We start from the raw sequence: 25,642 nt of genomic DNA, 5'->3' as shown, positions 1-25,642 counted from the left end.
TGACTTTTTCTTGGGAAAACTGTGGCCCGCACCAATATCTTCCAAGCCCAAGGTTGCTGACAATAAGGCAAGTACTGTAGCTCTCTTCCTCTCTCCTCCCCATCCTTCCTAAGATTAAGGTTTGGCCCAGATTTGTATCACTTGTTCTTTGTGAAAGTTTAATGGCCTAGATCTACTAATCAGAGTGTGGGTCAGGACACTTCTGGCAAGGTGCCCTTTACCTGTCAAAGGAAATGTCACCAGTGCTCAGCATGGCTGTGGCTGGCAAGGTGCCTGTCTGCCTGGGGTCCCACCAGCTAATCCGTAGCATATTTACAACGTACCATGAAACTTTTATTAAAAGTATATGTTGCATTCAGTGGTGGCAGATTCCATAAATGGTGGAAGAAACTGCCCAGGTGTTCCTTTGTTCCAATAGGATCTGCAGCTGTAGGTTCCCTTGAAAAACTGCAGTGCTGTAGCTAGTTATAGTTGGCACTTTCCCAGTTCCCTTCCACCCGCCCCTGAAATTCCTGGGTTTTATATACATAGCGCGTGGAGACCAGCCACCTGAGAACATCATCTGAGTATGCTTCCACCCAACTACAAAGCTGGGGAAGTTTGTTTCTCTGGGGTGGGTGGGGATGACTGAGTAGCAACAGAGAGTTAGGAAATCCCAAGGAAAATCCCACCCACAAGGTTTTCAGTGGGTGGGTGGAATTCTGGTTCTGCTGCCGACAAAGGTAGCCCAGGTGATTGTGGAGTGTCCCTATGAGTACCTACAGCTTTAAGGATTGCCAGGTGTTCGTTTTATTGTGTCTTGTTGCTGGCTGTCACAGAGCTGCAGGTAGCAGGAGACAGCCCTTATTTTAGAACTGTTGAGCTGTATAAGGAGAGAAATAACAGATCCTCAGCCAGAATTCTAGCTAGGAATAGCGAGTGTATTGAAAGCCAAAGAAGCCTGGAGGGAATCCAAGGCTCCCAGTTTCTCTTATTGTCTTTGGAAATGGTAGCACAGGTGATGGTATTGAGAGCTGAACCTTCCAAAGTGTGCAGCTTTATTCCCATTCATAAGTGGAAGCATGTTTAAAATACTTTTTTGAAACAAGAAGAAGCGGCACCATAGGTTCCGGCTCGTGAATCTTTCTAATTTTTGATTTCACTGAGCAAGGTTCAAACGGTGTGACGGTTATTTGTTGTTGATGTTGTTGTTTGGTTTTAAAAAATCCTTCTTACCTGAAACTTCCTTGGTTTATACAATAGTGTTCATCTTCCATACTTCCGCAGCAAAAGTGTAGAAAGAGAACGATTTATATGGAAACGAGGCGCACCAGATGTTTTGCAGCTTTCATATATTTTAATTACTTTGGACATTGCATTGCAATCAGGACATTCTGCTAAAATATTCTATCAGGAAATGGAGTTGTATGGAATGTTTGCTTTCCTAATTTAAGGAGCAGGCTGATAAATACTGCAAAATAGAATGAAGTTTGCCTCCTGTGCTAGACTGACCTCTTATGGTGTTGAGGTGGCAAAGTTTATCTTCACCCTGTCATGTATTCATACATTTTGTATGACACAGAATAGTTTGGACAGGTGACAGAAAGAAATACTGACATTTTAGGTCCAGGAATATTACTCTGTAACACGATGTTTGCCTCTATGAATACCTTGGAGGTGAGTTAATTGCTGTGCTTCAGTGAATTTTCGGTTTTGGCTAGGAAAACAGAGAGCTGTTAACAGCACATCTATATAGATATTGAAACATTCCATTAACAATGGTGTAGTAAGATCCATAGTAGAAAGCCTGTGTGTCATGAGCTCATCATTGGAAGGTTAATTGCACATGCAAAGTGTAAGCGAGCTTTAAGCATGCATCAGTCCGTCTACATCTTTTAGTACTCCCACGCCTTTACCCAGCTTGTTTCATTGATGCTTCTAATATTTAAAATAAGTTTGTATGCTACCTGATTCTGATACTTTGCTATAGAAGGTGACAAGCAAGATTTAGCATTTAAATAGTAATGAGAAGTTACCGAGGGCCATCCGCAGCTCAGCAAGGTTTTGAAGCTCACGTCTTCCCTCCTGATCCTTGGATGAGAAGCCCAACACTTTGTGGTGGCATATTTGGGGTAGGATGCATGCTGGTAGCAGCACCAACAGGAATAGGATATTGTGGTTATAAATCAAAGCGCCTGCAATTCATCTCGCTGTTCGTTTGTGACACTTGAGTTTGTGTTGCATAGCATACTTCGAATAACTGGACACTGACTTTTCAAATAACCTATGATTGCCTTATCCTCTCTGCTAGGATCCTGTATAACCAGGTTATTGCATGAATTAAAAAGGAGATTTCTATAAAATAATTTCTTAGCCGTAATCCAGAAGGTGTCTCCATCTGATGATCTAAAAAGAAACTGCTATGAATAGTTCCATGTCTCTCTGAAGATTGTAATCCCTCTGAAATTCCATTTTTAGACACTTAATAGAGAACCAAGAGTATGTCATCCCATTAGTTTTTAACTTGGTGCTGAATTCACCATGAGAGCAGTTCTGTATGGGTGGTTTAGCGGTTTCACAGCTGAGAACATAATTGGATCCAACATGATAAATGTAGCTTCTTTTGCCATTTTGCTGACCCCAAAGTTAGGCTTTGAAGTAAGTTGTATACTTGGATTAATTATATCTAGTTTACTTGGTATAAAAGTAAAGTTCCTTAAAGTTCTTATGTGGCAAAGAAGTTACAGGAGACAATTTCAACAAGTTTTGGAGAAAGAACAATTCTGTGGTCGTGGTATCTGACAGATTTTGCTGAGCAAGTCCTGCCTGACTAGTGCTAACCTAACTTTCCACTACAGGGGGGATGCTGGTCTGCTAGGGCATCTAGGGCATTGCCCCAGCAATCTCAGTCTACCCTCAACCAGCCTCCCGTCTTATATATAACCTGCCCAGGGTGTGGCAATGCCTGTTCGCTTCCTCCTCCTTAGTCTGGTGTAGGCAGATCTACATGATGCATTTGAAGCACATGACTTCCTCAAAAGAACTAGAAACGGTAGTTTCTTGATGCTGCTGGAAACGAGAGCTATGTGAAGAGAAAACTACAGTTCCCAGTATTCTTTGGGGTATGTCATGTGATTTTAAAGGTGTGTTGAATATGCTTTCAATGCATAGTGTGGATCTGCTCTCAGTATTGCTGTTGTAGAAGGGAGGAGGGTGAGGACAAAACTAAGAATTTGTTGGCTCTGACTCCTCCAGCTCTTGGCCTCCCACCAGTCTTACTGGGTGCCAGCCACCACTGTTCAATTAAGTGTGTTAAGACTGTGAGGAAACATTTCTCAGTGGCGTTTCCACCCTCCTCCTTCCTCCAGAACCGAACGTTAGCAATGTAAATGCCTTGATTCTAACTGTCACGCAGTATTAAGGCATAAAACCTCTCAATATTAAGACATAAAACCTATCTTGCCAATTGCAAAACCAGCTATATAGGAACACATTGTTGCTCTTCTCTGGCTGTGTAATAGCATTCCTTTGAAATGTATCAAATTCTGGAATGAACTAAAGCCTCTGTAAATTCAGGTACACTCCTATTTGGTCCTGTAACAATGAAACTTCAAGCAGTGTGTAAAAACTGCTCTCCTGTGAAACTAATGGATGTTTTCCAACGATAGGGAGAACTGCCACTTAATGACATTTCTTTCTGAAGATTTAACATCTCAGTCCCTTTATGATTATATGTAGAGTTCAATCTGCATTCAGTAGAAGCCTACATTTTCTGAGTCACTTCAGGGTTTGTTAACTGCTGCATTCCATTTGCTAAAGAAAGCTCCTTGTTCATTTTCAAAACGTAACCTTTGGTTTGGGAGAATAGCGAAGGCTTCACTGCAATTTGCTTCTTGAGAGGGCTTTCCATATTGTTCTTCTGCAACAATATTTAGCTTCTCATTTTGGGTTTTTGTAATAGCACTTTATCCTACCCATCCTTGTCCAGGAGTTCTGGAGAGTAATGTTGTCCAAGTGCTAAGCTTCTTGTTTCTAGGGATGAGGAAGGCAGACCCAACTTCAGAACCTCCTTGTGAACTTGATTAACATCACCCTGGGGCGGCATTGAGAAAAGAATGACTATGAGCAAGATGTTGAATTAAACATGTAAGAAACTCACGACATTCCCAGCAGCAATTCTACTCAGAGCAGACCAATTAAAACCATTAGATGTAGCAAACTGAAGTCCATTAATTTCAGTGGGTCTTCTTTTAGTAGATCTTAGCTGAATCCCACCACGTGTTATTGTCTGAGTCATGTGTGTGTGTGTGTCATTTTCTCTTTTTATGAAAACCCAGAAACAGCAGTCATTGTGCAGAGTTTTAGGGTGATAGCCAATGTTCCTCATATTCGAGAGTAGACCCATTGAAATCAATGAACCTAAGTATCTTGGGCCTACTAAGACTTAGCTGAATATCACTTCTTGTGGCTTCATATCCAATATTCGTTTTTTATATATATTTTAAATTACCTTCTGAAATGTCTTGCACGATAGCAGCAAAGAACCCATTGACCGAAGAGAAAGAATATTGAATTGTTTCAGCTGGAGAGGCAAAACATCAGTATAGAATAGACATCGATCTGAAGGCTCCTGAACATGTCTCCAGCTTATGATCTGAATAATGTGTGCACAAACAGAACAGGAATGCCTGAATTTCTGGGAAGTGAGCTGCCTTTGGTTCCCTGTATAGCTTCCTTTGAGACAGAGACAGAGAGATCATGGAATGGAAGCTAATGCTGCTTCAAGTGGAATTAATATCCCAGATTTTCCACTCACTAAAGGCCTGCTGGGTTCTGGGGAGAGCATGCAAGCAGAGAGCATCTGCCTCAAAACAAACTATAATAGGTCTCTAGTAACCATTGTAAAGCCCCTTGGTATATAAAGGTGAGAATGATGTAGCAGTGATTCCACTGTTACCGGGTAGCTGAGATAATGTGCTGGCGGCTTAAAAGAAAGAATAGTGGTTCTTATTTCCATTTATTTATATAGAAACAGTTTACTAAAGCAGTCATCTAATGAACCTCATTCTCTTCACAATACAGCCCCACCCATCACCAACCCAACCCAAAGCCCTACAAGAGGAACCTCATTTCCTCTCCCCACTCAGTTCCAGTCACCAATTCCTATGGGATGTACAACTTGGAGAGAGAAAAAGAAGGAAAAGATATTGGGAAGGGGAAGAGAAGTGGGAAAACTAGGAAGCTTTGCCAGATGCTGTTAAACTTTTTCATACAATCCCCACTATAAAACCTATAAACTCTGGCTGTGAGAATGAGTAAGTTATGTCCAAGATAAAAAATTCCTTCAGTAGCACCTTAAAGACCAACTAAGTTTTTATTTTGGTATGAGCTTTCGTGTGCATGCACACTTCATCAGATACACTTCAATTTCTGCAGAACCAAGTTGATATATAGTTTTAGGAGCAGAATTGGCCTTTGTGATAGGATGGGGTTTTAACTCTCTAAGATAAAAACTTTAAAATCAGTTGAGAGAATAGGAAAATGATCAGGGATAATGTTCACAAGAGTTCATCAAGTGTATGGGAAGTAGATGATGAGAGAGGAGATAGCCAATTAAGATCTTTGCTATTTTTCTAGACACACACACACACACACACACACACACACACACACACACACACGTCCATCTTAATTAATATTGGGTGGCACTAGGTTTTACTTGGAGTAGACTTGTTGAAATGAATGAACATGACTAACTTTCATCTATTAATTTTGTTGGATCTACTCTGAGTACGGTAAAACTTAGTTGACTACAACCCATCAGTATAATTTCTTGTCTACCTTTCCAGTTTCTCGCACAAAGAGATTGCACTCTAGTCACACACAAACAACTGTTCTGTTGGGGAAAGGGAATATAGAGTTGTACAGCAGATGTGCTGTGTGTGCCTTTCCCCCAGTTGTGTATAGGGTTGGTGAAATTGAGGCATCAGTACTTTGGGGATAACATGGTGAAATATTGTTGTCCATACTGCACCCCCTTTTAAAATAGTCATAGCAGACCTCATCACTGTAATAGGATGGTATTTGTGTATCTTTTACTTGCCTGACTGCAACTGAGGTTTTCTGCTGGAGATTTCCCTTCGATTTTCTGCTAGCTGGCTTGTAAACCTGTGATCCAAGTAAGTGGGAAGAGGGGTGGTATATAGCGTTAGGTTTGGTTGTGAAAGTCTAGTGATGGTATTTTCAGAATTCTCTTAAATGTAAGGAAGAATGACTCAAGATCATTGGCCAGAAGTGCTAGTTTGATGCCAATTACGAATCTACTACTGCCATCACTTTTTAAATAATAAGAATAAAATTCAGAATGTTAAAGCAAAATTCTTAGCCCCTGTGGCTACAATGCCAAGTTTTAAAGAGTGATGCCTTCTGACTGTTTGAGATTAAACAGGCTTTGCATTGGACTTGACAGAGAGGAGAAACACATTCTTCGGGGACTGATTGCTACCACTGTTGAATTGCTATCCCCAATGAATCCTCCTTATGTTATTGCAAAACACTTGCTTCTCTTCCTTTCTCTCTCAGGCAGAAGTTTGTAGTGGCAATAGCTGCTCGCTACTGTACCGTAGCAACTGTAACAGCATAGCTCATCCTTCCCTAAACTGGTGCCCTAAAGCACAGCTGACTGCAAGTTGTAGTTCAAAACAAATTGAGGGCACTAGGTTGCCAGAGGTTGCATTAAGAACACTGGGTGTCCTTCCACCCCAGGCAGCATGGCCTTATGATTCTGGGGCTGGTGGGAGTTGCATCCCAGAAGAGCTGAAGGGCACCAGATTGGGGAAGCCTAGCATAACCAATATGACAGCCAGTGTGGTGTAGTGGTTAGAGTATCAAACTAGGACTTGGGAGACCAGGGTTCAAATCTCCATGCAGCCATGAAGGCTACTGGGTGACCTTGGGCAAATGACTGCCTTCCAGCCTAACTTGCCTCACACGGTTGTTGTGAGGATTAAATGGAAGTGTGGAGAAGTGTCCCTTCAAACTCTACTATTCTATGTTGCTGTCAAATTATATATATATATATACACTGTGTATATGTGCACATGTGTGTGTGCGTGTATTCATGGATAGTTATAGATCGGGGCTAGCAAACTTTTTCAGCAGGGGGCCAGTCCACTGTCCCTCAGACCTTGTGGGGGGACGGACTATATTTTGAAGGGGGGGAAATGAACGAATTCCTATGCCCCACAAATAACCCAGAGATGCATTTTAAATAAAAGGACACATTCTACTCATGTAAAAACACCAGGCAGGCCCCACAAATAACCCAGAGATGCATTTTAAATAAAAGGACACATTCTACACATGTAAAAACACGCTGCTTCCCGGACCATCTGTGGGCTGGATTTAGAAGGCGATTGGGTGGGCAGCATCCGGCTCCCGGGCCTTAGTTTGCCGATCCATGTTATAGATATATGAAAAAACCTATATGTTTGCTGCACCAAGGAATGAGAGCTGCAATGGAAGGGAGTTATGTCAGGGGTGCTTACAGCTGTCCTAATTTCACTACTCCCAGCCTGAACCTTGTGAGGGTGATCATGAGCACTGATATGATGCCATTGAGACAGGGGCAATAATCACTTAATAGATTGCTATCATTTCCACTTAACAGTCCTTGTGTCTGCAGCCCCCCCAAAAAAGGTTAATGTGATTTATATAGCAAGTGATAATTGCATCATGTATACTGTAGTGAATTTTCATCGTTTAGCTTCCATTTTTTCATCGTTTAGCTTCCGTTTTACATTTAGCTTCCACTTGTAGGGAACCATGATGTCCAAATGAAGCAATGTGTGTGTGTGTGTGTGTGTGTGTGTGTGTGTGTGTGTGTGTGTGTGTGAAACTTAGTATCTCAGCCAAGTTCAGTTTCACCTGAAAAACTTTTAAGCTAACCCTTGTAACTTTTCACAACAGTTTTGTTCTAAACTAGCAGGTTTTTTTGGGGGGGGCAGGAAGTCTGTTTGCATCTTATGACTATTGAAAAACTGACAAAAGTCCTCCCTATGGTCCACTTTCTTTGCCCGTACCCCCTGCACTTATTTAATGTAACAGACAAAACTGAAGAACAGGATTGCGCCACCCCACCCCCAAAACCTGCTTATCTTTGCTTTGTGTCACATTTTAAGGTACCAGACGCTCCCCTGGCCTTAATTTGGGGGTTGGCAAACATGACATTTGATCTGATGCACTGTAAAAAAAAGGTAAAAGGTAAAGGCTCCTGGACAGTTAAGTCCAGTCAAAGGTGACTATGGGGTTGCGGTGCTCATCTTGCTTTCAGGCCGAGGGAGCCGGCATTCGTCCACAGGCAGCTTTCTGGGTCATGTGGCCAGCATGACTAAATTGCTTCTGATGCAATGGAACACCTTGACGGAAACCAGAGCGCACGGAAGTGCTGTTTACCTTCCCGCCACAGTAGTACCTATTTATCTACTTGCATTGGCGTGCTTTAGAACTGCTAGATTGGCAGGAGTTGGGACAGAGTAACGGGAGCTCACCACATTGCGGGGATTTGCAGTGACGACCTTCTGATTGGCAATCCCAAGAGGGTCAGTGGTTTAGACCACAGTGCCTGCACTAACCATTCAGTTAGGACCTGACAGCTAGGTCATCATTTTTTATTTTTTTGTTTTTTTGTTTCTCTAGCACTGCAGAGAGGATCCATAATAGAAAACTATTTCCTTGAAGTTTGTGTCTGCAGCACTGCCTTCTTTTTGTTATATTATTGCCCAAAGTCGGAGGGACTGAGCGGGGATGTTTTCACAATCTCCAGAAGCATGAGAAGGGGGAGAGAGAGAGAATAAAAGAAAAGGGATGAAAGGTACAAAAAGGGAGATGCCAAGAGAAAAATAAAGAGGGTGTGAACAAAAGCGAATGGGATTGGGTCTGGTTTGGGGGAAAAACCAAATGTCTTGCCTCTTTATCTGCTGTAATTGGCTGCTTATCTGCTACTTAGCCATGCTGTACTGGTAGGTTTCTCTTCTACACACACATACACACAGAGCTCCAACTATTTTTAGAATCAACATGAGCTTTAGTGAAAACCAATCAGATTTTATAAATCCTCCAGGAGGTTTGTTTCTGTAGCTGCAGCAGTGAAAGAAGTGAAATTGCTGGATAGTGGCACTGAAAAATGTAGCCTGTGGTGTCCTTTGTTTTCCCTCTTAATTCAGAATGCCAAAAAGGCTCGTACCACAGAAACAAGCATTGATGTTCATTGATTTTCTTTTTCCTTCTCTTAAAATAAGTGTGCAATAAAGGGGCAGCAGTAGTAAATAGACTTATCACTGTCAATTGGAAGTGATCGGATGTCTGGAATGTTAAATGTGCATTATTGTTAAGAAGCCTGCATATTCTTGTATGGGATTCTGTGGGTATTGCCTTGTCTTCCAAGGTTTTGTTATATTTTTCCCCATTGTGTAAAACTACAGCTGTGTATCAGTCCTATCAACTCACCTACATATGCTAGATGTAAAAGCAGTGTATATTGTAGTTGAAGAGCTATACCCCCAATAGGTAAAGGTAAAGGGACCCCTGACCATTAGGTCCGGTCGTGACCGACTCTGGGGTTGCACGCTCATCTCGCATTATTGGCTGAGGGAGCCGGCGTACAGTTTCCAGGTCATGTGGCCAGCATGACAAAGCCGCTTCTGGTGAACCAGAGCAGCACACGGAAACGCCGTTTACCTTCCCGCTGTAGCGGTCCCTATTTATCTACTTGCACTTTGACGTGCTTTCGAACTGCTAGGTTGGCAGGAGCTGGGACCGAGCAACGGGAGCTCACCCCGTCACAGGGATTCGAACTGCTGACCTTCTGATCAGCAAGCCCTAGGTTCTGTGGTTTAACCCACAGCGCCACCTGCGTCCCATACCCCCAATACAGTAGCCCAATTCACATGTAACATTAACCCAAACCATGGCATAGTGTGAATCAGGCATCCCCAAACTTCAGCCCTCCAGATGTTTTGGACTACAATTCCCATCTCCCCCAACCACTGGTCCTGTTAGCTAAGGATCGTGGGAGTTGTAGGCTAAAACATCTGGAGGGCCGCAATTTGGGGATGCCTGGTGTGAATCAACAAACATGCAGGCTCCTGGAGATGAAATTGTGGCCATTTTGCTCCTCTCTAGCCATGCTGTGTGTGCACTGCGTCATGTGATCAGTGAAGTGGGGCAAGGCTTACCCACCCCCAAAAATATTTTATTCAAGTTGGCACCCCTGTCTCTAGTTGTTTTGCCACTGAGCTTTACTGAGCTAAACCATGGTTTGGTTTAGCATGTTGCCCAAAGCTGAGCAGACAGACCATGAACAAAAACCTGAGTTTGTGCTATGGTTTGCAGCTTGTGGTTTGGCTGGGTTCAGATGGCATGGTAAGCCAACATAGCAGCAAAATGATTTTTTTCGGGGGGGGGGAGAGCAAAGCAGCCACAGTCTCCTCTCCAGAAGCCTACATGTTTGCTCATGCACACTAAACCTTGGTTTGGATTAGCGTTATTTGTGTGAACAAGGGCATACCGGTAATTTTGTCCTGTTTGGTGGACCATCCCATCCTTCTTCTCCGAAGTAGCAGCGTGTTGTGTCAGGGAGGGCTTATTGCCCGTTCTTTCTTTACTAGCCATCCTAGTCAGAAAGATCTCCTTTCTCCTTGCATCAGAATCTAGTTCTCTTTATTCAGCTGCACATAATAAAGCTCCAGTTCTTTCAGGAGTGTGCAAGCCAAACACAGAATGGTATTTAAACAGTCCCAGATCTGTTTGCAGTATCCATGGAACTGACACATGTACACCACCCACTCTTTGTGTGTGTGCAGTGCAGCTTTGAAAGATACAGTTTCACAAGGCAGAGAGGCAGGGAGTGTCTGAATTCATAGGGTATGGTTTGAAACCAAAAGTGCAGTTTTACAGAATCCGATGCGCATGTCTGTTAGGAGTAATTCAGAACCCTAAAGAACACACTGACCTACCCGCTTAACTGAAGAGGCCTCCTGTGCAGTTGTCAGAACATAATGGAACAGAATACTCTCTCCTTCACATGGATCCTCATCCTCAGAGCTTTGCAAAAAATACAGAACCTAGCATTAACACACACACACACACCTGTATCCAACAGACTTCTCAGTACTATTCCATCTTTAATCACAGATAACTAAGCATTGTATTTTTTCCTCGATGTCCACAGCACTACATAAAGCCTCCCAGAAACTCTCTGCATTGTTTCATTGCCAGATTGGTAGAAAGGTCCACCCCTGTAGGCTTCTGTCCCTCCAGGCTGGGGTAAAAGAGATTGAGATGTGTGTTTATCCTTGGTAGTAGCATGCTGTCAAGAGAAACTGGAGCCATTGGCAAAGCCATCGCTATTTGGAATGCTCTCTCTTGTGAGGTGTGGCCTACCTACACTGATGTTGTACAGCTTTTGTTGGCAGATGAAGATGCGCCTTCCCTTCCAGGTATTTGGAAATGGGGTAGGGCAAGATGAAGTTTTAGTGAACCCTCTACCGTTTTGGTGTTCTGCTGTTCATTTGTTTTCTGTAATAATTTTATGTAGCCCACCCTTGGGTGAAGGGCGGGTTCTCATTATTATAATCGTTATTACCATCATTGCACTTATATCAAACCTTTCACCCAAGGAGCTCAAGGGCAGTTCCTCCTCCCTCCCCATTTTATCCTCACAACAACCCTGTGAGGTAGGTTACTTAGAGAGAGAGACAGACAGACAGTCTGTCCCAAGGTTCCCCTGTGAGTTTCATGACCAAGTGTCTTCCTGGTCTTAGTCCAACACTCTGCTACTACCCACCCTGGCTGTCTTATAAGCATTGGGTTGCATTCAATGTAAGGGCTACCCCACTTGGCCTTATCAGGGTTCCAGAATTCTTCATTAAACAGCTGAACCCATTAACAGCAACATCTAGAAACCAAGAGACTGGTTGAAATTCGGCCCTTCCTTTTCTTGGTGGTAAGTAGTTGGCTATTCAAGAATGCCCTGGAAACCCATAAAGGAAATACAACTTTCTCCTTTATGGAGCTTGTTCAATGTCCAGAGTAGGTCAGTAGTGAAGGAAAGCAGTTAACCATCTGTTGCAGATGGGAGACCGTCTGTTGGGAAGTCATACTTTGCTATAGATTAACACTAATGGAACTTCCGGCACATAATGGGGATTTTAAGGGCTAGAGCAGAACTGAACATTGTCTGATGCTTATAGCAGAGGGAGGGAGCAATGTCTTTTAAGAAACATTAGCATTGTTTGACAGACTTTGTGAGCTTCTACGTGCATGGGCTGCCGTAAGGAAATGGTTGTCTGCACGAAGAGGCAGTTACATAGTACAAGTTCTTTTGGGAAGGGGTTGAAGATGGAAGAATTATTCTAAAGTATGGATCTCTATCTATCATAGCAGTCCAAAACATACTCATCAGCCCCAAGACTTTTTGTTAAGGAGACTGATTGTATTTCCCCAGTTCCTAATCTGGCCCAGATAGGTTTACAGCTTTGTAATTGAAACTCAAGCCTGGTTTATACAGGTTAATGGAAACACAAACAATCCGTGAAAATACTAAATGTATATGCAACCAGAAGACTTCACATATACAATGTATCTGAAATGTCCAATAATAAAATGCTACAATGTATCATGCATCCTCCTCTGTTTTCCGAGGGCGCATGATACATCGTAGCACTTTATTATTGGACTTTTGGCACTTTATATTGAACTTTGGATATTTTGAACATTGCACTATCTGAATCTTACTTGCCTTTTCAGATACATTGTATATGTGAAGTCTTCTGGTTGCATATACATTTAGTATTTTCACGGTTTGTTTGTGTTTCCATTATTCTGATATTACTACCGTGCTGTCTGTTATTGCTGCTACTCTGGTTTATACAGGTAGCAAAATGGAGGTGGTAGAGTGGACTGTACCACTTCAAACTGCAGTTGTGTTCTCGTGTACAAAACTTTTGTCATTTTAAACACAAAAAACTACTGCACCAGGCAGAAAGTTTCAAGCCCAGCCTGTTTCCTACTGTACCAGGTTTCAACTTACATGGCGGTGGTTGTTGCTTTGAAAAAATAAATAAATTGCTGGTCAGTATTTAAAAATGCGATCTCTCCCATATTCTACCTACAGCCTGAAATCGCATTGCATGTGAAGACCAGGGTTTGGAAATATTGTAGGAAAAGTTCAAAAAGCATGTGTTCTTGGTGTCACAGAGTACAAAATGCAAAGTGTTGGTTTTTATGGGAGTGTAGGATTGCAGAGCATACTTTCTGGAGCTAAGTACACCGAGACCATTGTATAACGTGGCCATAAAAGACATGCAATTTGTACTTCAGTTCTTAGCAGGAAAGTGATCTGCAGAGTGTGCTGTCTTCCACATATATTGCAGTATATCTTATCAGTCTTCTAGCATTTGTCAGAATAAAAGTATTGCTGTAGTACAGGAATGCGGAACCTGTGGCTCTCCAAATGCTGTCAGTCTCAACTCCCGTCAGCCCCAGCCACCATGGCCAATGGCCAGGGATGATGGAAGTTGTAGTTCAACAAGATCTTGACTATAATAGTCCTTGCTGGGTGTATTAGTGGTTTTAAAGAATCCCTGTACAAATGAGAGGTGCACCTCAAAAATTCCTGCCTCAAGGAAGTTTCTGTGAGCACCTGCTCATGACATGCAACTATGTCGGACAGCCAAAACTTGCACCATTCCTCTGGCATGGACAAAGAACTGCCAATGCACATGGTAGAGGCAGCACTTCTTGCTGAGCCTGACACTTTACCTGCAAGGCTTTGATGATTTCCCAGTTGGGAATTACTGTGCTAGGAGAAAGAAAAGAAAACATTGCACCAAAATAATCCTGCCATTCAAATTGTACATATTGGACTACATTAGAGGCCTTGAGAATTAATTTGTTACAACCAGGCTTACCTTTAGGGCTAAAGGTAAAAGGTAAAGGGACCCCTGACCATTAGGTCCAGTCATGACCGACTCTGGGGTTGCGCGCTCATCTCACATTATTGGCCGAGGGAGCCGGCGCACAGCCTCCAGGTCATGTGGCCAGCATGACAAAGCCGCTTCTGGCAAACCAGAGCAGCACATGGAAACGCTGTGACGACCCGGGTCCCACTCTACCTTACTATCACTGCGACACAGGAATCCAGAGGGGAAAACACCCACCCTCTGCTCCTGCCGCCTCAAAAATCAACCCCTTTTACTGATGGGTTTCTTAGTAAGGAGAGCCTTCCAGCTTGCGTGACCTGGTACCTTAAGAAACTCTAGGCTGTCCCACGGAATAACCCCTTTGCCTCCAGTAAAGGGTCTCCCTCAGTTGGATTCCCCCACTGTAGAAGTTTGCCCTAGGCACTCTGGCAACTTCTTGGCACCTCAGGTTACCCTTCTAAGCCTCCTCCGTGTAACTTCAGGACACAAACCACCACCTCCCTGCCTGAGGTGAGTTTGGCCCTCTCTTGAGTCACCACGGCTGTGAGTCCTGGTACCTCGCTGGAAAAATACAGACGGACCTCTTGTTGGCAAAAACAGAGATGAAGTTTTATTGTGTTAAAAACATAAGTGATTCTTTAACGTGTCATTTATTAATTAGCTTTGTTCCAGTTGTACAAAATAAACTCAGTCAAACATTTAACTTTAAGTTTTCCTAGCCTCTTAACTGTCTTCATATAAGCCACCACATAACATCACACCACACCTTCCTCCCTCTCCCTCCTAACTGACCAAACCGACTCTCCCTCCTTTTTTAAAACCGGGCACAGTCCCGCCCCCATCAGAGTTCTATGCCAGTCAGGCTGGAGGTGGGTTAACTCTTTGCCAGCCGGGCAGGAATAAACATTTTAAAAGTGCTTCAATTTGTCACATATCTACCCCCACCACAAAGACATTGCGTCGGCTTGCTCTTAATTAACTAGAGCAATGCCAAAGCAATGGGCTTGGGGTTAAAAATACATCAATGCATTCTATAACATTCATACTACAAAGTCAACTAAATTCACATCTCATAAACTTGTACACAGATAAATCATGTTTGGCATGTGTTAGATTATAACTCCTTAGCACAAATGTTCTGCTAGGGTTATCACCGTTTCATATAATAATTTGCACCATCCTATACCTCTCAAAAATACCTGGATAAGGCGTCCGCTATGATGTTTTCCTTCCCACTTATGTGCTTACCCTGTGTCTATTACATGAGTTGCTAGGCTGGTCCTCCCTGGGATGTTTGAGAAGATCTGGGCAAACTGAGCAAGGACTATTTTTAACTGCTCCTTCTTCTCTGGGGTCAGACTTTCATCGAATGACACCTCTGCTAGAGTTGTGCCATTCCTCAGCTCTCCCCACCCAGTTAAATGAATTCCTTGGGTCATCTTCCCCTTTACTTGTAACACCAACTTATTTCTGTCAAAATAAGGCTTAAGTAAATTTACATGAAAGTTTTTACATCGGTTCCCTTCCCCATCTAACTCTACCAAATAGTTCACCGCAGATATCCTCTCGACCACTTTGAAGGGACCGTCCCACGACATCTCCAACTTCTTTCGACGTCTTGTTCTTAACACGAGCACACTGTCACCAGGCTGGAAAGTTCTGTCTCTTGCGTGTGCATCATACCACTGCTTCTGTCGACGCTGTGCCTGCTGCAAGTTGTGAGCAGCTTGCTCCCGTAGCTCTTGAAGGTCGCTCTGCAGCTCCCGTAGATACGTCACAACATCAGGGCTGTCGATCTGCTCCTCCCCTGACCACGCTGCTTTCATCAAGTCTAGGGGTCCTCGTGGCTGTCGTCCAAATAGGAGTTCAAAAGGACTGAACCCTGTGCTCTCCTGCGGCACTTCGCGATAACCAAATAGGAAGTGTTGCAGCCTCTCATCCCAGTCGTTAGGATGATTGATGGAATAGGTTTTTAGCATCCGGCTCAGGGTCGAATTAAATTTCTCCGTCAAGCCATTCGACTGTGGATGATAAGCCGTAGTTTTAACATGCTTAATTCCACAAAGAGTTAAAAGCTCTTCCATGGTCTTGGACGTGAAGGATGTCCCTAAATCTGTTATAATTTCTTTGGGGAATCCCAGCCTTAGGAACACCGACATGAGGGCTTTTGCTACAGTCTTTGAGTCAATGTCCTTTAGAGGTATTGCTTCTGGATAGCGCGTAGCATAATCCACGAGGCATAAAATAAACTTATTCCCCCTTTTTGTAACTCTGGAGATAGGCCCGAGGATGTCCACTCCTACTCTGGAAAAGGGCTCAGTAATTACGGGAATAGACTGTAACAAGCCTCGCGTTTTGTCCGCTCTTTTGCCTGCTTTTTGGCAGATCACACAGGACTTGCAATACTCTTTGATGTCTTTGCCCATCCCAGGCCAGTAAAATCTTGCTTGGATTCTATCACTAGTCTTTCTAATGCCTAGATGCGCTGCTGAGGGTGCGTCGTGTGCCATTTGTAGCACTTGCAACCGGTAAGCTCTTGGCAACACTAACTGTTTCTTCCTTTCCCAAACAGCAGCAGTTTTCCTCCTCCTAGAAATTCTATACAGTCTTCCCTCAATGGTGGTAAATAAGCAGGGGTTCTCCACAGTTACTTCGGCATTAGGACTTTGTGCTTTACCCCACAGCTCTTTTATAGTTTCATCCTCTTTTTGATCACTCAAGAATTGGGCACCGTGCTCCTGGACCACTGGCACGCTAATCAGCCCTTCATCCTCACCAGGTTCTATGGGTGTCTCTATAACTGCAGGAGGATTACTCTCAGTGACTTGAGACTGTGACCTAGTTATCACTTGAATACGGTGCTTCTGACTAGCTAGGTCATTCCCTATTAAAAAGGGTACCTCCAATTCATTTAGGATTCCTACTCTCCATTTGCCACAAAATCCTTTGTAGGTAATATCAACTTCAGCTAATGGTACTTCAAAATGTGGGCCCCATATGCCTTTTAAACTATAGGACTGACCCTTGAGGTACTGCTCCTTTGGAACAAATTGTGATTTGACCAGTGAGACTTCTGCTCCTGTGTCCCTCAAACCTAAAAAAGACTGACCATTTAATTCAATTGGCTCCATGTAATCTTGGTTGCACTCCTGCTCAGCCCTCCAGACCTGCAAGACCTTAGAAGTAGTCTCAGCTGGACTGTCTGCTTTCTCTGAACCTTCTGTCTGAGGCGAGCTATTTTCCTGTGACTGCATTACCAGTTTTACTTGTTTAGCTGCAGTAGGTGTAGTTTGCGACTTAACCAGCAGGGGGCACCTGGCACGTACATGGCCCTCACGATTACAGAAAAAACAAGTGATTTTCTTAGACCCTGTCTTGTCAGAAACTGATTCCCTGACAGGAAAATTTTCTTGCCTGTCTTTATTTTCTCGGTTTCTCCATGGATTACCCTTCTGTGAGTGTTTTGGGAATGCTATTTCATTGAAATCTCCTTGTAGTTCGTCTAAGACCTCAGCAACCCCTGCCACAGTTTTCAGTTTTTTATCCCTCAAGAACCAACGTAAATTGCTAGGGATTTGCTTAAAAAATTGTTCTAAACAAATTAATTGTTTTAACTCATCAAAGTCCTTCACTCCACTCCCTTGAATCCCTCTGTCAAGTAACTTATCTAAGCGGCTAGCTAGTTGGGCATAAGTCTCTTTATGTTCCTTTTTTGCCTCACGAAAAGCCTTTCTGCTTTGTTCAGCCGTGAGTCCACATCGAACCCTGACCCTTTGCTTAAATACTTGGTAACTTGACAGCTCTTCTTCCCTCAGGTCAGCATAAATTTCACTTAGTATCCCACAAATTTGAGGTCTTAAATAAAGCATCCAGTTCTCCTCAGGTATTTGAAATTCCACACAAACGCGTTCGAAGGTAAATAGAAACGATTCGACATTATCGTCTTTTCCAAATTTGGGGAACCTTTTTAAATTAATTGCGATACTATCATTATTAACTGGGCTACTAGTTAATTCTGATCGCAAACGTATCTCTTCAAGCTTCATTCTGTCCTGTTCTAATTGAACCCTTAACCTCTCGGACTGCATTCTCTCCTCAGCTTCAATTCTAGCTTTTTCCCTCTCACTATCAATTCTAGCTTTTTCCCTCTCACTTTCAGATGCTATCTTTTCCCTCTCAGCTTCAATTCTGGCTTTTTCTCTCTCACTTTCAATTCTGGCTTTTTCCCTCTCACTTTCAGCTGCTATCTTTTCCCTCTCAGCTTCAATTCGGGCCATCTCAATTCGTAGTTTCATCAGTTCTACCTCAGAACCTGGGCTTCCCTCAGCCCCTTCCGTTCTTTCATCTCCTTTTGCCTCTCTGGGTTTTCTTACGTGAGTCATTTTCCTCACAGGAAAATCCTGACAGACTCAAACCAAACTAGGCGCGTGAGCTTTGAATTTCGATCACGAAGCTGCCACCAAAAATGTGACGACCCGGGTCCCACTCTACCTTACTATCACTGCGACACAGGAATCCAGAGGGGAAAACACCCACCCTCTGCTCCTGCCGCCTCAAAAATCAACCCCTTTTACTGATGGGTTTCTTAGTAAGGAGAGCCTTCCAGCTTGCGTGGCCTGGTACCTTAAGAAACTCTAGGCTGTCCCCCAGGAATAACCCCTTTGCCTCCAGTAAAGGGTCTCCCTCAGTTGGATTCCCCCACTGTAGAAGTTTGCCCTATGCACTCTGGCAACTCCTTGGCTCCTCAGGTTACCCGTCTAAGCCTCCTCCGTGTAACTTCAGGACACAAACCGCCACCTCCCTGCCTGAGGTGAGTTTTGCCCTCTCTTGAGCCACCACGGCTGTGAGTCCTGGTACCTCGCTGGAAAAATACAGACGGACCTCTTGTTGGCAAAAACAGAGATGAAGTTTTATTGTGTTAAAAACATAAGTGATTCTTTAACGTGTCATTTATTAATTAGCTTTGTTCCAGTTGTACAAAATAAACTCAGTCAAACATTTAACTTTAAGTTTTCCTAGCCTCTTAACTGTCTTCATATAAGCCACCACATAACATCACACCACACCTTCCTCCCTCTCCCTCCTAACTGACCAAACCGACTCTCCCTCCTTTTTTAAAACCGGGCACAGTCCCGCCCCCATCAGAGTTCTATGCCAGTCAGGCTGGAGGTGGGTTAACTCTTTGCCAGCCGGGCAGGAATAAACATTTTAAAAGTGCTTCCTATTTATAGCGGTTCCTATTTATCTACTTGCATTTATCTACTTGCATTTTGACGTGCTTTCGAACTGCTAGGTTGGCAGGAGCTGGGACCAAGCAACGGGAGCTCACCCCGTCACAGGGATTCGAACCGCCGACCTTCTGATCAGCAAGCCCTAGACTCAGTGGTTTAACCACAAACCATCTTAACTTTGGAGTCATGAGTGTGAGGGGAAGCTCAGAAAAAGAAAATGTGGGTCATCAAAAAGCTGTAAGAAAAAGCAAGACTGATGATAACCTGGGAAAGAAATTCATAACACAGTGGGATATCTGATGCAAGGAAGTCATGTGCTGGTAGTATCAATTGCTCTGTGTTTTAATTTTTAAGAAACGAATGTATCTTGCATATATGCATTACACATATCCAATATACTTTTTAAAAAGGAAAAGGAAAAACTCAGATTCCCACGACAGTCTCTGTTTTTTATTGCAATAAAATGTGTTTTAAATATATACCGGTATATGTCTTCTGACATTGGGTTCCCAGGGGTTTCATATCCAGTAAAATAATAAAGGCAGCACCTGCTTAATTTCATCAATGCCGCTGCACCTGGTGTTCTCAGTCATGGGTCCTATAAAATCCCTTGCTCAGTAGTTACCACCCAGGTAGAAGGAAGCTCAAGTCTAAGCACAATGCAAATCACAGCAGACAACTGTTTATACAGTAATTCTACTGTACAAAAGTTTTATTTATTGTTCTCAAAAAAATATTGGGGGGGGGATTAAGATTTACATGCAGTGCTGAATAACTGTTGCTAGTTCCCTAAGGAAACTGCGCTGGCTGAGATTTAAGTTTCCATCCTTTGATGGCTCAGCTCATTCTGCACCAATGCAGTCCTGGGTTAGACCTGCAGCAATGCTGGTATACCTGCTGCTTTGCAGGCAATGTGATAAGCCTTATCCTCAGTCCCCAGGTCTATGTAGGGTTTCTTGCTGAGAAGTGGTATAATGTTCACATGCATTTCCATTTCACTCTCAAGGAAGATTATAATCCATGCAATCATGAAACAGTCCAAGGCTCTCCAGAATCTCCGAAAACAAACATTGAAGATGCCTTATTCAAGTGCTCTGGGGTGGGATGCCTAATGTTTTACTGCTACTTTACATCTATCTGGTGCGAGCCGTGTGCTGAATCTTAAAACTGAAGAGGCACAGTCCCAACACAGAATGGTTGCAGGAACATTGAGACAAGCTAGTGAAAAAACTTATGCTGAAGAAGAGGAATTCTGCCCCTGAGGAATAATAATTATGCAAATCCACGTCCATTTAAATATGTATAAAAATTGGCTTAATTGAATAATGCTAGTTAATACTACTTTAATGCATGCACTAAATCAGGGATGGATCGCTTCTCTGGACCTGCCTTCTGGATAGTGATGGTTCAGTGCAAATACTGCTGCAGTTTTCAGGAGTTCTTAACCCAAGAGCTGCTGGTTACTTGAGTATCCTAGTACAGTAATCAGTTTTCAGCAGAAGCACACAAATATACAATCAACAGCCTCACAGCATGTTTCTTAATAGTGGACAGAACACTGGTTTTGTCAAAAAGCCATTGCATGACGAGGCCCAGAGACCACCCTGTACCCATGGTGAAATAACCAGACAAAACACAGTATATTGATTTATGGGATAAATTAAGGCCACAACTTTATTGATTACAGATGTGAAAGTTTGACAATAGGCATTGGGTGAAGCCACCACTAATCCACTCCAGCTCATCTGCTGAAAGTGGGGCTGAGGGTAAACCCAACCAGGAGGGGCGCCCTATGACTTACCTACATCACATAGGGGTGCCCCCAAGGGATCCCCATTTGATCCTTTTAACAGGATACCTACCCTTTACTGTGGAGGGGCAGGTGGAGGCTACAACCTCCCCTTACGGTTGCCAGACTCAATAGAGGACAGGACTTCTGTGCCTTTAATTACCTTGCTCTCTCTTGAGTCTGGAAACCTTAAAGAGAAACCAGCAGACCCTTTGTTAATTTCCAAGCAAAGGGTCTGCTGGTTTCTCATTAAGGTTTCCAGACTCAAAAGAGAGCAGGGCAATTAAAGGCACAGAAGTCCTGTCCACTATTGAGTCTGGCAACCCTACCTCCCTCCCCTCCATCCAAATCTAAGTCTATCCAGTACCTATCTTCCCCAATTACAAAATGTGAGCTTGCTTTACGTTTCTGCCTGGATTACATGGACTGGATGGATATGAACTGAATTTCCCGTAGTGTGAGACTGAGGAGAGTACGTGAGAAAGCTTTCTAGAGTAGCATCAGCTGTTGCCATCTTCACAGCAGCCCACCTTGGTGATCCCTTGCCCCAGTTGGAGGCTGGAAGAGTTGTAGTTCCCAAGTTTGGGGAGAAACATAGGATGGTGCTTTGTACTGAAATCATGAGTCTTTCCCAGTCCTACTCAGAGATGCTAAGGATTGAACCCAGGACCTTTTGATGCAGGACATGTGCTCTGTCACTGAAATACTCCCTTCCCCAACTAATGACCAGTTAACAATGAACAAGGTAGGTTAGGTGCATATTTAATCTCAACCAAGGTGTCAATAAAATGGTGTGATTGGCATGGTATTTCTGGGCTGATGGCGGGCTTCTCTTTGGCAATGAATGCTTTTCAACTTGATTGAGAGTTGTTTATGAAAAGGGTACTAAGTGGAATTTTTTTTTAAAAAAATCCATTTAAGCAACCCTTCAAAAGATAAAGATTTATAATCATTGGGGAAAGATATAAATGGAGTTAGCATCCATCTGTCTTGAGAGACAATAGAGCAGGCATCCCCAAACTGTGGCCCTCCAGATGTTTTGGCCTGCAACTCCCATGATCCCTAGCTAAGAGGACCAGTGGTCAGGGATGATGGGAATTGTAGTCCAAAACATCTGGAGGGCCGAAGTTTGGGGATGCCTGCAATAGAGTGTGCCTCTGGGGGTGAAATCTATCCACTGCATTAGCAGCACCGAAGTGTGAAGCCTGGGCAGTGTGTATGAAGGTTCCTGGGCTGCCCAGACAACAAGACCCCTCAGCCTTGCGGATGTGGTCCAAAGGAAAGCTAGGCAATACATTTGGCACCAGCTTGGCTGCAGGAGTTGCTGGAAGGAGGTGTAGAAGACACCACCCAAAAACCCCAGGGACTCCACTGTGGATTCGTGTAGGGTTTACTCCTTAGCCTTTTCTTCTCCTGAAGATGTCCCACAAGGCTGCTGGTACATATATTAGGGGAAGTCAAGTGTGGCACTGATGAAGCACCCAATTATTACCAAAATAGCCTCAGGAACAAGAATATTGATATTTGGAGACAGGGAAATCAAGCTGTCAGAGAAGAATATACATTTTGTTCAATGTCGTACTATTTGCACTCTTACAGAGGTAATATTTTGACCTCACAGAAAGTGGCAGGTCGTATGACGAGTAAAACAGAGATCCTGTTTCTGATCATGTGTCTGAAACAACAGAGGGGCAATGCCTGGGGTGGAGTAAGAGAAACACGTGGTGCTTCAATGTACTACTTTTTCAAAATTAAGACCTCCAGAGGTTTGATGCTCACCCAGACCTTTTCCCCGGGCAATATTATTGCAGGCTCATTGGGATCTGAATAAAGTTTTTCTGCACACAGTGGCTTAGAAAATATCACCTTATGAAGAGAGAGTAATAACAGAAGGGGTGGGGCTCTGGGGGGTGGGGGAGGGGGGGACATAAATCCGATCACAAAATGAACCATCTTCAACTGTTCGTCTGCATGGGATTCTCCTGTGGCAGGGGAGGGCCCATGGGAGGGGGGGGGAAAGAAGGTGGAAAATTTGTCTATGTAAAGTATCTTTTTTATATTTTTTCTTTTTGTAACCTGTAAAACTAATAAAAATTACTTTAAAAAAAAGAGAGTAATAACAGAAGGAAAGCTTATCAAGGAAATTGGGAAGCAGAACATAAGCAATCTTGCTCAGATATCGTTGGGTAACAAAGTCATTTTCATAGAAACTGGCAGTGAGGGAAAGGTGCACTTACCTGAGACTACCTGTATGGTTTACTTGTGCCTATACACACTTACCTTCTGCGTAGGCACACATAGGGCTGTACTGTAAAGTAATAACTTACATTATATAACAGAAGAGCTCTTACCAGAGTTTTTCACACTTTATGAAAAACTTACTCTTCCAAAATATTGCCTGCTGTTCGTAATTTACTAAATATGAATACTGAGCGATCAGAAGCTCAAGAGATTACCCGCGGACTAAAAAAATAATACATAGTTGGGCCCATTTGGCTATCTGGGAAAATTTTATTAGCGGGTTTTTCCAGTCATTGATCTGTCCAGCCATTGCATGTATCTTTTTGGAGCTCTGGAAGCAGGGAGGAGGAGGAGGACAAAACTGGAGATGGTTGGCTCTGCTTCTCGTTGGCTCTTCCTCTGCCCATTGTGGGTTTTCCCTGTCTTCTGCCCTACCAGTCCCAATCAATGGGCACCAGCCACCACTTGTCTCAGCAGGATTTCTCTCGGATGGTACAGTCATTAATAATCAAGAATCTCTTGGATGGCACAGCCATCAATCATGAATGTCTTTAATCCTTTTTTATTATCAATGCTGATTATACAGGGCCATTTCTGTACAGAATTTGTTATTCAATGTGATTTGCTATTCACACACTGAATAAATCTCAGAAAGCGGTCTGAACGGAAGTATTGGCATAATAGCCAGAGGAATTTTACAGCACTGGTCCCTTTATTGGTTCAGAAAAACCCAACACTTAGTGAAAATTAAGGTTGTAGTGGGGGGGGGGGGAGTTGTATCAGTGATGAAGTAGCCGAGGGATTTCACTTTGTGTTCCCTTCTAAATAAATATATTGATCCAGTTACCCTGAGATACCCAAACTTGCCTCACAGGATGGGTGTGAAGCTAAGATACAGCGCCTCCTGCTATATTTATAGATCTATGTTGTTGTTTTTTTCTGTTCTCTTTTTCTCACCAGTGTTCTTGATAACTATACTTGTCGTGGAAGGAATTGCTGTGGCCCAAAAGACTCAAGGTACTTCTCTGGTGAACGCTTGCTGTAATTACATGTCGGTACATAAAAAGTTTGATATATTTGTTTTAATGTAATTTTAAATGTTGTTCCTAGTTTATTATCCTTGTTAGTTAACCGACATTAAGCTGGGGGGGGGATCTAATTCAGATGTAACAGGGAACTCTGGTTTAATGTGAACCAGGATCTCTGCTCGGAAGCTGGTGCACAATGAGAAGAGTGGGGAGCTTGTGGCCACAGTGCATATCTGGGGTCATAGCTGCCAAGTTATCCCTTTTTTAAGGGAAATTCCATTATGCTGAATAGGCTTCCTTGCGAGAAAAGGGAAAACTTGGCAGCTGTGTCTGGGGTGGTTTTGTGATAAGCGCAACCATAGAGATTGAAGAACAAGAACTCTCAATTCAACACACGTTCATATGCATTTTGTTGTTAAAGGCCTATGCTAATTAACTTTTTCACAAGGCAATGCTGTGTGTGTTAATTGCTCCCTGAGTAAGAAGCATTCGTGGGGGGGGGGGGGAGTCACTGCTGAGTAATTAGCACTTGGCTTGCTTTCTTGGAAATAAGTTGACATTTAAGCCTTTTTGCATGATGTTTATATGCATTATATGTACCTTTGCCTTCAAAGCTTCTGTCTTTGGGGAGGAAGAGCAGATTGCCGCCCCTTCCTGTAGAGAAAAGAAACAACTAGCTGAATTCTTAATTTTTGGATGGGGTTAATTTTTTTTCTAAAGGTGTGTGCATTCTAACGCGGAACATATACATTTTTTGAAATTCTAGAAATCTTTGAGGAATTGTCTAAGGGAACAGAAGTCTCACTTATGGGCACTCCTTACAACACTGCTCATTTTTTTCACTATGCTGCCTTTCCACCTCTGAGCAACAGTATTTCTTCCGAGAGTCAGCATGGAGTGGAGTCTTTGCTCTGGCAATCTCGGAGCCCTTTCTGTGGGATCGGTCTAGCCTTGAAGAGTAGTTTTAAGAAACAAGCACTTTCCCTTTAGAGATATGCTCACATTTAGTGTGGTTTTGAGATCCTTGAGGAATTTGATCTTTGCTGATTCCGATTTAAACTGACCTTACCCTCACGTCTCAGACTAATGGGTGGTTTTGGAACTTGGTTACAAATGAGATTTTACACTTCTCTAAAATGTCACAGACTTCATACCAGTACTCAGAACGTGCCTTTCTGAGGGGGATTGTTGTTTGTGGAGGTATCCTGGAATTATTATGAATTGTTTTCTTGTGTTTTCTTCAAAAAAGGTGGGCAGAATATTGGAGGTAACCGCTTAGCAACTACCCAGTGTAGCGACTGGGTACGGACAAGCAACGGAGGCCACTTCGCTTCACCAAACTTCCCTAATTTCTACCCACCCAACCAGGAGTGTGTCTATATTTTAGAAGGT

General features: G+C 43.2%; 1 protein-coding gene across 1 annotated transcript in view; it reads left to right on the top strand.

The window, feature by feature from the left end:
* NETO2 (neuropilin and tolloid like 2) overlaps positions 1–25,642 on the top strand; it is a 41,183-nt gene that overhangs the window by 2,512 nt on the left and 13,029 nt on the right. The window contains exons 2-3 of the mRNA XM_035119434.3: positions 24,183–24,239; positions 25,500–25,640. Coding sequence (XP_034975325.1) covers positions 24,183–24,239; positions 25,500–25,640 — 198 coding nt within the window. The remainder of the gene's footprint in view (positions 1–24,182; positions 24,240–25,499; positions 25,641–25,642) is intronic.

This window comes from Zootoca vivipara, chromosome 6, assembly GCF_965207765.1.
Source record: "Zootoca vivipara chromosome 6, rZooViv2.hap1.1, whole genome shotgun sequence".
Classification (NCBI taxonomy): Eukaryota; Metazoa; Chordata; class Lepidosauria; order Squamata; family Lacertidae; genus Zootoca; species Zootoca vivipara.
The sequence above is the reverse complement of the archived record's forward strand: the minus strand, read 5'-3'. Positions and strand labels throughout refer to the sequence as shown.